Source organism: Molothrus ater, chromosome 13 (assembly GCF_012460135.2).
Source record: "Molothrus ater isolate BHLD 08-10-18 breed brown headed cowbird chromosome 13, BPBGC_Mater_1.1, whole genome shotgun sequence".
NCBI classification, from domain to species: Eukaryota; Metazoa; Chordata; class Aves; order Passeriformes; family Icteridae; genus Molothrus; species Molothrus ater.
This window is the reverse complement of record NC_050490.2, coordinates 7014494-7026762: the sequence shown is the minus strand read 5'-3', so window position 1 is coordinate 7026762 and position 12269 is coordinate 7014494. Positions and strand designations below refer to the sequence as shown.

Genomic DNA, 12269 nt, shown 5'->3' with positions numbered 1-12269 from the left:
GTAATTTCTATTTTTTTCTGTCTAACAAGAAGAAATTATAAGTTAAATCAGATTTCTTTTCTTCAATATTTTTGCAATTAAATATAATGGTTATGTACATCTTAGACTCCTAACATAACTGCAGTGTTAAATATTAGCCTTTTCTTATCTTAATATAATCAGATCTCTGTTGCATTAACTTAACTAACAATGTATTGCTGACATGCACATCAGCTGTTTCCTCACCTCTTTTTTGAATTAATCTTAACCTGTGCTTTGCTTCCTGTTCTGTCTTGACTTTGCCAGAAAAATCGAGTTGAACAGCAACTTCACGAGCATTTGCAAGATGCAATGTCCTTCTTAAAGGATGTCTGTGAGGTACTATTTCACTTTAGATGGTGCCTTTTTGTGTTTCAATTAACGCTTCCTTCGGATTCCCCGTTAAAAACTTAAAATAGTGTAGTGTGTGACCCATCTTTTGACTCCAACATCCTGCTATTTCAGTTTCTAGAGCTGCAATGTCAGAATTGGTTTTGCTTCGGGTTTTTTTTTTTTGGTATTCCTTTTAATAAAAGAAAGTAATTAAAAGAAAGTAATTTTAAGGCAGACTTCGACAGTAACACAACTGACTTTTATTTCTGAAATACCTAATCTGTTTGAAGGTCTATTTTAAAAAATGATAACTTGAAGTTTCGTCCAGTTTTTTCTTTTGTAATGCAGATTCTCAAAAAACCACTGCCTCTCTTAATTGTTTCCAGCATGGTGAGGCTGATTTTATGATCATTCTTTCTTGTCCTGCATTAGCTTATTTTGTAGCAATTCCTTTTTTTCTTTTCATGCAGTATAATAGCAGCTGAGTAACATTAACCTTATAATAAGCTTCACTTTCAAAGCTGCCACCTATTTGTGGAATGAATGCTATCTTGAACAAAATCTCCAGATAATATTTTCTTTTTCCTGTTTGTTTGTAGTGCTGGTAGGTGTTCTCAAAGTCTTTTGATACTATTTTGATACCACATTTCATCTTCTATCTTTAATACCTCCAAGCTAGACTCTGTTGTGGTGGGAGAGCCTCGGGATTTATTCAGTAATGGCTGTGCCTGTCCCTCTTGCAGCAGTCCCGGATGGAGGATCGCTTGGACAGACTGGACGATGCCATCCACGTGCTGCGGAACCACGCCGTGGGGCCTTCCACCAGCCTGTCAGCTGCCCATGGAGATATCCATAGTTTGTTGGGACCATCCCACAATGGGCCAATTGGAAGCCTGAACTCAAACTATGGAGCATCCAGCCTTGTAACAGCCAGCAGACAAGCATCCATGGTAATGATGTTATAAAATATGTGTATGTTTATGCAAAGCAACTCCAGCTAATGCATTGAAACTATTGTAGAGCCTGCAGAGGCAGAGCTGGGCTGGAAGACTCATATTTATCAGGAAGAAACCACTTGAGATTCTTGTGGAGGACAAGATGGCAGACAGCTTGCACCTGCTATGGGTTTCCAATTAGAATGTTGGGAGTGGGGGTGGGCAGAAATGAGGGGGAGGAAAAAGATAGGAAAACTTAGACTTTGGCCTGGTCAGTGGCCCATAAAATCCTGCTGTGACCATATGCAGAAAGCTGAAACTTTCTGCTGAGAGCGTTTCAGCTTATACATGCATTTTTTCCAGATGTGTAATAATTGGCAGAACCATTTTCTCCTTGAAATAGTGAATAGGGAGATTGAATGGGAAAAGCAGTCGAGAAGGACTGAAATTCAAGTGTTCTGGTCTGGAAAAGCTGTTTATTGTAAATTGGAACTAGTCTTCAATAGCAGATGCTGGCAGAGGACTGGGAGGAAGCTGTTGGAATGTGGAACCATAGTGTGCGCAGGCTCAAAATTTAAACTTTTTTTCTGAACTAAAAGGAGTTTGAGCACAGCTGTAGTGTAAGTAACAATGAAAAGGAAACTACTTTCAGATTAATCCCCAAGAAGGGTGAAATAATTCAATCCATCTCTTTTTGTTTTTTTAAAAATGTGAACTGTTCCGAAAAAATGTAGTCGAGCTTTTTATAGATCAGAAATATGCTAAAAGCATTACACAGTAAACAAATCTATTTGTAGCATTGCTCACTTCCCTTTTTCTTCCTTTTCATTCCACCCTTCTCAAAAATGCTTCAAGGAAAAAGAGCTTTTAAAAACATGCTTGTTTTAGTGGTGCCATGTGTTTGCATGTTTACAGCGTAATTTTAAAGACCAGTTACATGCTGTGAAATTTTCTGTTATAAAACAGATTCACAGCTGGGTACTGTGTGATCAAGGCAAAATTTCACCTATCATCAAAATAATTAGGTACCCCAATTGCTGAAGGGTTTGTATTCTATAAAACAGAATTAGTTCCAGGCTCTCCCATTCGCACGTCACACATCCATTTATATTAATTTCAGGACCACTGCAGTAAACATCAAAAAGAACTGCTTGCTTTCTATAAGCTGCGTGGGTTTGGGGGCTTTGGGGAGGGGGTACTTTCCAAATGCACATCCAACTTCAGCTTTCTATACAAGTTCACAGTTACTTTTAGTAATGAAAGAAGTGATGCATAACTACTTTTGAATTTTTTCACAGTACCTACAGAGATTTAATATTTAAAGAATGTTGTTAAAGTTCTACCATGTTCTAGGGTAGACTGATTTAGTCCTACAAAAGAAAACTTTTTCCCCCTCTGCTCTTGATGTGGTGTAAAGTGAGTGACTGAAACTGCAGTGACTGACAATTTTTTTCTGTCACTTGAGGAACCTTCTGATACTGCTAAGCCAGACACAGTCAAATATATCCAGATAGTGCCAAATTGTACCTAAAAATCTGTTTCTCTTTTAAATCAGTTTCTCTTTTAAATCAGTTATGATAAATATTTTATCAACTCAGTTTTTATTAAGATAAGAGACAGTGGAAAATGACTCTCCAAAATGGACAGAAGTTCCTTGATCTTCTCTAGTTTAATGTAGTTGTGCAATTTAAATGTAATACAGACCTAATTTATCATCTAATTATTTGACTGACAGAAGCTTGTCTGTTAGAAATAAATTTAAATTAAGAAAACAAAAAAAACATTTGCCTGTACATTTCATCCTCACTTGGTAAAACAAGCTTGCAGATCAGTTTTGCCTTGTAAAGTGAGTCAGCTAAAGAATGTCTTGGATTAACCTTAATTTTGTTACATCAGAATAATTGGCTCCAACAGAAGGCATGCAGTTGTGGTCTTGCCCAGTCCCCAAAGAGTGCCCTTTGACATCATTGGCAATTGCAGGAGCTCAGCGTGGCTGAGCATGGAGTCCTGAAATAGGTACAGAGCAGGGCTGCCACATCTGGCTGTGCTGCAGACTGAGGGCTTCACTGGTGATGACTGCATCGCAGTAATGCTCCCCAAGTATCAGGGGGATTTCTTCTTCAATAACCAGTTCATTTCAAACTCTTATTTACTGTGAGGTTGGTGTTGTTTTTAAATAGTGAGTAGGAGAGCAGAGGATTTGACACGCGACCTGAACTGTAAGATCCAGCCTTCATTCCGGATTTAAATACTGCTTTACTTGAGATGACATCCAGTAAATTTTAAGAAAATAATGAGTATTGGGCTAACATAGTGAGAAATGTCAACATTGATAATGGTGATTACCTATTTTTGAAGTTTTGTTTGACATAGGGTCAAGAAATGTTCGTTGGAATTCAGCACTAAATGAAACTTCCTTGTTGAAGGAGAGTGGGATCTTTGCACAAAACATTTTTGCTCTTAAAAAAAAAGTAGGAAAAAAAATAAATTTAATTTCCCTTGAAGATGATGATCTTGGCAGAAGGAGCTAGGAAATGAGTAATTTAACTCCTTTTTATGTAATTAGTGTAACCAGGCATGGTTTTATTTTAACATTTGCTTAATTTTTGAGCCAGATTTATTTTACAACTCTAGTTGACTTCATTTCCTGCTTGCTCTGAATGGTCTTGTTTTCTTTTTAGCTGGGCTGGCCATTAGACTTATTCAAATAGATTTTTAATATCTCAAACTCATCAAATATTTGCTAACTGGCCTTTGAAGTTGATTTGTATTTTATTTCATGTATTATTGAAAAGTTAAGAAGTAATACTTTTTGTTCTTATTCAAGCTGCTTTTTATTTGTCGTTGTAATACAATGGAAAAAGAACAGCCTGAACTGATTAAAAATAAATAAATAAAAGGCCTGGAAACTCAGTTAAGGATGAAACTCAATCTTTAAGTCAGAGGGTTTTTTCAGGTATAACAGGAATCTAAGAAAATTGGTGATCTCCCTCTTGTGCCCTGTGCCTGCTGCAGTAGAAGCATGAAAGGTCAGTTAAGCAGCTTTGCCAACACCAACCTCTGCTCTTGCTCAAACCCTTCCAGAGTTGCTGTTTCCCTGTAGAGATTGTGCTCCCACTGAACAACTCTGAGCTGTCTGAAGTGTAAAATTCTTGATTACAAAGCCCTTTTCATTGCCTTAATTATGCACACCTTGCCTAAAATGGTTTTAATGACCATAGCCAAACTGACCGGCTAGTAGGGCTTGAAAAGTTCAAAGACTCAGACCAAGAGTGGTATTTTTGTTTTCCAGTTCTCAAAAGCTTTCCATGCTAAAATAAAAATGAATAATCAGACTAAAGTGTGAGATGCAGAACCAGTATTAACAGGACAGAGATGTCCTTTCCCCACGTGTCACTCTCGGTTCTCCTACATGCAGTTGTGTGTCATCACTGCCCATGATTTGTCTAGTTTTTATTTAGTTGCCTAAAATACTTAACTGGTTTTCTGGTTTCAGATCCCAAATGTTACCACTTAAATCAACCGAAATATGTTCTGCCCTCAGGTTTGGAGTTTTAGTTTGCAACTGTCAGTTGGGCTGCAGTGTGTACAAGTCTTAAAATGCATAAAAATGAGTACAGTTGACCTGGTAAATTACAACAACATACAGTCTTGTAACAGGACTATTGTTTTTCTCAACCTGGGGTTACTGAGGGGTAAGTTTTTTGTGATTGTACTGGATGGGTTGACATTGTGTGGAGGAAGCAGGCAAAGGGCAGTGATGGGAGCGTGTTGGTACCGAGAGAGGGTGCCTGCACAGCACATCCCGAGCGTGGTGTGCCTGCCCTGGTCACTGCTCACAGCACATCCCGAGCGTGGTGTGCCTGCCCTGGTCACTGCTCACAGCACATCCCGAGTGCGGGGTTTGCCCTGGTCACTGCTCACAGCACATCCCGAGTGCGGGGTTTGCCCTGGTCACTGCTCACAGCACATCCCGAGCGTGGTGTGCCTGCCCTGGTCACTGCTCACAGCACATCCCGAGTGCGGGGTTTGCCCTGGTCACTGCTCACAGCACATCCCGAGTGCGGGGTTTGCCCTGGTCACTGCTCACAGCACATCCCGAGCGTGGTGTGCCTGCCCTGGTCACTGCTCACAGCACATCCCGAGCGTGGTGTGCCTGCCCTGGTCACTGCTCACAGCACATCCCGAGCGTGGTGTGCCTGCCCTGGTCACTGCTCACAGCACATCCCGAGTGCTGTTTGCCCTGGTCACTGCTCACAGCACATCCCGTGCCGGTCGATCCTCACCGCTGTGCTCCCGCTTTCTGTGTGTTCTCTCCCTGTGGTGTGGCAGAGCCCGGCCTTCCGTTTGTCTCCCATTTTGTGTGCCTGGGAAGCTTCGAGCTTTGCTAGGGAGGAGAGACGGTGGAAACAAGGCTGGATTAGCGCCGGAGAGAATGGATTCGCTCCGAGTGAGTTTGCTCTGGGGATGAGCTGCCGCGAGTGCCGCGGGCCGGCGCTCCGAGGGCCGGTGCCCCGCACAGCCCGCGCTGCCGGCCGGGGCAGCTGTATGGAAATGGGGAGCGCTCGGGAGCCGCCGCAGCGCCGCGGTTCCCGCACCGCGGCACCCGCCGGCGGCTCCTGCCCCCGGAGCTGGCCCTTGGCGCTAGGAAAGCGCCTGACTGGGAATCGCTTACAAATAAATAATAGCGATAAAACACGTCGAGAGCTCGTTTGTTCGAGCGCCGCGGAGCTGATGGCCCCGGACGCCTTTCAGAAGACTTAAAGGAAGCCCGAGGTTGTGCTCCATTGAAATGCAGATGGGAGAGCCCTTTCTCTATGCAGTGCGAGTCCAGGGAAAGGAAAGAAAACCAAATTTTCGAGCTCGGTGTTTAAGATACTTGAATCTTGGTTAGCTTGAAGTAGCCACCGATCAGTTGTAACTGTAGCAAACAGAGCTTTTGGCCTGCGCATGGGATGCAGTGACTTTGAGCAAGTCATGTCGTTTGGGGTTTTTTGTTTGCCAGATTGGATTTTCTGGTATATCACAGATCACAGATAAAAATCACTGTTATGGTCAGTTTGGTAGCATTTTAGCTCTTAAGATTTCTGTGTAAATCCTGTTAATCTAAATTGTATGCTTTTAATTTGTACATCTTGGTTTCAAAGGTTTGGACTTGGACTTGAATTCAGGTTTTATTTCTTATCTATTCTCTGCCTTTATCAGAACTGATTTGCTAATCTCTTGCCTTTAGATTAGCTCTAGATTTGAAAGTTCTGCCAGGGTTCTGACAGCTGCTGTGTTTGTACACAGCTTTAAGAAATTTTTGCCTTTTTTAAGAAGTAGATTTTGGAACAAACCTGGCCCTGAAACAATTAATAGTCTGTAGCTTAAATAAAAGCACCCTCAAGTGTTAGGACTAAGCATGACCAGAAGGAGAAAATTAAACACATAACCTGCAAGGCAGAATTAGGAAAAAACTCAGTTTTGAAAAGTTCTGAGTGAGAGTGAGCTTCATGTTCCAGTTGTAAAGATTGTTGTCTCTGAGGGTGAAAGCCCCAGGCTCAGCTCCTTCCTCCCAGCGAGTTCATGACTCTTGCAGGAGCTTGCAGGGCTGACGATCCAGAGTAGAACTTCTCACAAACACAGCCTATTACACGCAGAGGAAGATAAAATATACTTGAAATAGCAACAGATATTCCACAGTATACAAGAGGAGATTTTCTGCAGAACAATGGATACAAATAGCAGCCCGGAATGACCTGATATTAGTTGTGGGTTGTTGGGGAGGGGGGGTTCCCCCTTTCTTTTTTTGTTCCTATGCATTAGCTTACAGGAACAAGTGTATATTAAACAAAGGATAAACTTGCATAAGGGTATTTATCTCTCTCTGGGTAAAACCCATACTAAGACATGAAAGGTAAAAGCTGCATTAATTACTCAAGAGGGATTCAAAGCTCAGCAGTTTACTAGGATTGAAGGATTTATTGAAAAACAGTGGTTCTCATGTGTAACTCCAGGCAATAAACCTATTTAATTAAAGGCTTAATCTTCTAGTTGACATGTTTGCTACTGTTCCAATAAAAAGCTTCATCTGTAGCCAGTTTTTGTAACTATACAAATAATAGTAGAATCCCTCGTCTTTGTTCATTTTTAACTGTTTAATTGTATTATGTTGGTTATACTATAAGTGTTTAAGAACTTTTGTGCCTTTAGAAATCAAAAGCTTTAAATGGAAATTATTTAAATACAGGCAGTGTATCTTTATCCCTTTTTCTCTACCAAATATATTTTTAATAGAAGTTGATGACAGTATTCTGTATTGAGCAGCAGTTTTTTAACAAGTTGCCTCTTCAAGTTAGGTATGCACACTCAAAGCTGTCTCACATAAGTATCATTCATTCAAGTTTATGCAAAATTAGAATTTTTCAAGACTCTTCATCTTAATGCTTGCTGCTCAGAAATTAAATCATGATGTATTATGAAGGAATAGATGAAAAATAGGTGGTAATAATAGTTAGATACCTGGATTATTTTATTCCAAATAGGGTTGGTCACTGCTTGAGACACGGTAAGGTCTAATCAAGTTTTTCAGTGTAACAGCATCTATCAACTAAATATTTCCTTTATTCAGCAAGAATTTAAACTTTTTTCAGCAAGAATTTAAACTAATCCAGCAAATACTTCCAGAGTTTTAAACTTCTGGTTTTGGACTATTTCTTTGAATCACATCTTTAATGTGAAATCTTTGCTTTGCCTTGCTTTAGGTTGGGACTCACCGGGAAGAAGGTGTCAGCCTCAACAGCAACCATTCAGTTCTTCCCAGTACAGTTTCTGCTCAGAGCACAGAACTAAATCATAAAACACAAGACAGCTACAGAGGTAACTTTCCAGGCTTAAATGCTGGACAGGGTCTGCAGTAGTTCAGAGCCAGTGAGGCTGTAGATCTTGGTATAATGTCATCAGTGCAAGGGATAGGGGCATAGATAATGTTGAAAAATAAAAATTAATAACAGGTCTGATATACTGCCACTGTTAGGGATTCCTGCAACAATTTTGAGGGCATCCCTCAATTATCCCAGTATCATTTAAGAGAAGGCTGCATTACAGCCACGTTCCTCCAGCTTAAGGGGCCATGATGCACTTGCAGAGCTGCAGCCATTTCCCAGTTTCCCATTTGCCCGGAGAGCTGTGGAGTGGGCTGAGAGCAGAGTTCAGCACAGCCAAGGGAAGGAGGTCATTCCACACCCGTGTTTACAGTTCCTTCCATTTTTAGCTGAAGAAGTAAACTGCAGAGAACAGAAGTCAGCTCCTTTTATTGGCATGCTAGCACCATTTAGGGGTGTTGCACATTCAGCCTAAACCCAAGCCTTGATGTCAGTGCAGCTTTGCCCTTCAGTTTGCAGCCCAGACATCAGGTGCAGATTTCCTTACTTCACTCAATGTCCTTTTGTCTCAAACAGTGTTTTCCTTAGACTAAGCTGCTACCAATCAAGCTGCTCTGTGAGCTGTGATTGCTTTATAACCCATGACACATGTCCAAGTGCAGCAGTGTTAGCAGGATTTCTTGTTTCTGTTAGTTCTTCCTGTTGTCTCAGCCCTGGCCCCTCAGTGCCATTCTCTGCTGAGGTCCTGGGCAGAGTTTCAGTGCTGTAACACTCACTCTGCTCTTTGCTTGCTTGCAGCCCTGTCGGGTGGCTTACAGAGCCAGTCTGTGGCTATAGGTCCAACAGAAATCAAGTCTGAACATAAGGAGAAGGATGAAAATATCCATGAACCTCCCTCATCAGATGACATGAAATCAGATGATGAGTCCTCCCAGAAGGATATCAAGGTCTCCTCCAGAGGAAGAACAAGGTGTGTTGCTGACATAACGTGGAGAATCTGTGCTTTGATAATGCTAAGTAGCACATTGTCCTTACATTTGATACATTTATTGCAAGGCTTTTGTGTTACTGCACTGCATACACCAATAGGCAGCTGAAAGGGAGAAAAAGTGTATAGTATGTGTATATATTTAAATACAAGGTGGAGGATGTGCTGGGAAAATCATCTGTCCCTTACGCTAGTGCCATGCCTAATGTCTGCCTGTACCTGTAAGCAGCAAAAGACTGAGGGCCCTGCCTAGCACAGAGGATGGGACAATGTCAGAAATTACTGATACTTTGTACCTGGGCCAGGGCTGCCCTTCTGGATGTGAGTCTGTGGCAGTGGAGAGCTCCAGCTCCTGACCTGGAGCCTGAGGCCAAACACTGTGGCTAAATATTGTCTTGAAACTCTTCTTCCCCTCGCAAGCCACAGACACAAAACTGGAGCTGATACTGGGGAAATGCTTCTGGATCTGCCTGATAGGCCTGATACAAGCAATGAAATTTGAGGTAACAGTAAACAATCAGAATTTTGCAACCATAGGCAGCATAATCTGTATTAAGACATGATCAATGGCATTTAGTGTGTCAGTTTTAGTAGAACAGAGGTTTTGCACAGTTTTAGACTAAATTGGATGAACCTATATTAAAAAAGACTGGGCAACTTGATATCATTTGAGGCAGTTCAGGAATTCTAAATATAACTGTTTATCTCTACACCGAGTAGTAGAAGAAAAAATAGTTCTAGAATTTTCCAGTGTGGTCTTTACCAAAAGTAAAACTCTTAAATAAGCACATGAAATAGAAAATTCCTTGAGTATGTTTCTATATAAGCTGATGCATTGGAAAATAGCAAAAACTTTATTGGAAATTATTTTATTCTTCATCTCTTTGGAGTCGGCACCAGGATCATTTGTTTGGAACACCAGTGTTATTTCAATACCCTGTTACGTTTCCTTTCTTGCAGCAGTACTAACGAAGATGAGGATTTGAACCCCGAGCAGAAAATAGAGCGGGAGAAGGAGCGGAGGATGGCGAACAACGCCCGGGAGCGTCTGCGCGTGCGCGACATCAACGAGGCCTTCAAGGAGCTGGGCCGCATGTGCCAGCTGCACCTGAAGAGCGAGAAGCCGCAGACCAAGCTGCTGATCCTCCACCAGGCCGTGGCAGTGATCCTCAGCCTGGAGCAGCAAGTCAGAGGTCAGTGGCTTCGGGCTGGGCCAGCCCTGTGGCAGCTTCACCCATGGAGCAGTGTGGGGCTCTTGAAACCTGCTCAGCCAAATGCATGAGCTACTGAAAGGGTGTTTGCTGTTCTGTAATGATGCTGAAGTTCTTTAGAAAAAGCAAAGAATCACATTTTTTAAAAAAAGAGGGAACAGAGTGAGTGTAAGGTTTATAATTTGACCTTTCATTTTCCTCTTCAAGCAGTCATCACTAAGTTTTCAAGGTAAATTCTTTTATTCAAATAGTGATGCATCTTGCTTTAAATTGTAACAAGCACTTGTTTTGTAGTAGAAAAGATTAAGCAACAATAGGAGATCTGTTTTAGGCTGAACTCTGCATAATTGAAATATTAAAATGCAGTGTGTTTGTTTGTGTTTTCATAAGATTTTGCATTAAAGATGTACTGGGGAAGGGAGGAGGCTTGTACTCTAATTGAATCAGAGCTTGGTTTGCATGAATCTTCTTTCTCTGATTCCTTCAAATTTTTCCAAGAAAGAAACAATAGGCTTGCTGTAGGTGCAGAAGGAAAGCTACTTTTTGCCATTCATTCTCGTAAGGAGAGATGGTTCTAGGGATTACATTTGGTTCTTCATTTATTCTGTTCTCGTGAGTTGGTGAAGCCACAGTTGACTTTAAATCTCCATGTTTATTTTTGCCAAAGAAATGTTGAAGTTTTGGGGCACCTTGCTCTAACTTTTGGTCAGCCCTGAGTTGGACTGGTTGGTGGCTGGGAGTCCCTTCCAACAGAAATAGTCTCGTTCTGTGGAGGTGGCACCTCCCAAATGAGTCTCCTCGTGTTTTGCTGTTTGGGACTCGTCAGCAGCCATCTTCCTTGGCGTCTCACTGATGGAAGTGTGTCAAGGGAAAAGTCTGAGATGTGGAATGTCAGTGCTTGTATTTGCTCAATGCACTACATCTTTGTATAACTGATGTCACCGAGTGATAGTGTGTTTTATTTTTGCAAATCTCATTTTTACTTCCTTTTTCTCATTTGTTACTTGCATTTTGCACAGAAGATCCAAGCAAAACTTAGAAGTTTATTGAAAGAGGCTAAATAACTAACTTAACACAAACTTATGTACTTCATGCAGTAAGGATGAGATGCTGTGTTTTCAGGCACTTTTACTGATCCAGTTGTCAGTAAAGGAACACTGTCTCCAGCCAGAGCTCTTCCAAGGCACAGAGCAACTGCAGATGAGACAGCAGCTGGGGCCATTGTACAACCCATTTTAGCATCTCTGAGTGTTAGGTCTCAGGCACTGTTTTGGTCTGAAAATGGTTGCCATGGTCTAGAAGATAAGGTTGAGCATTATGAAGTCAGAGGGACATTAATCAGGCATGGGGTTTGGTGTTTAAAAAGCATCTCCCTGCTCTCACAGATTCTGGAATTCACAGGAAGCTTCATGTTAATAAAATCATTCTGCCTCTGTCAGAGGACTTCCAACTCTGGTGTCAGTGGTAGAAAACTTCAGTGCTAACAGCTCAGCTGGCCCCACTGTCCAGGCAGTGTAAATGGAGAACTTCCCTTCCTCCCGTTCCCTGTGCTCCCAGAGAGAGGCCCTGGCTCCCGTTTGTTTTCCCGTCCCCCTCTGCACCTGTTCCTGTGGGTGACTGACCAGAGCTTTGTGTGACACCCACAGGAGCTTGCACAGTGCTTTGTGTAATTGCATAAACAATTTCCTCTCTCCGCTGCTAAAGAAGCTTCTCATTTTGTGATTGGTGCTATTCAAAATGAACCATTTCAGATTTAAGCTTTCAGTGGAGGCCAGGGGTTTTTATCTCTATTTCCTAAATCACTGTAAATTAACTTCCTTTCAAAGTTTCCACGTAATTAAATCTTTAAAACTTCAAGGCAAGCCACATTTAGACAAAGAAAACTGTGATTAAGGAAAGTTAGCAGTTTGGGGTTTTT

General features: G+C 41.6%; 1 protein-coding gene across 10 annotated transcripts in view; it reads left to right on the top strand.

Moving 5' to 3' along the window:
* The window catches only part of TCF12 (transcription factor 12), a 162332-nt gene that overhangs the window by 145119 nt on the left and 4944 nt on the right, over positions 1 to 12269 (top strand). For 4 of the 10 annotated variants that reach the window (XM_036389657.2, XM_036389658.1, XM_036389664.2 and 1 more), the window contains 5 exons: positions 286 to 357; positions 1095 to 1301; positions 8033 to 8147; positions 8951 to 9122; positions 10101 to 10333. In XM_036389657.2, coding sequence (XP_036245550.1) covers positions 286 to 357; positions 1095 to 1301; positions 8033 to 8147; positions 8951 to 9122; positions 10101 to 10333 — 799 coding nt within the window. The remainder of the gene's footprint in view (positions 1 to 285; positions 358 to 1094; positions 1302 to 8032; positions 8148 to 8950; positions 9123 to 10100; positions 10334 to 12269) is intronic. The other 6 variants (XM_036389663.2, XM_036389667.2, XM_036389661.2 and 3 more) reach the window with 4 other exon arrangements.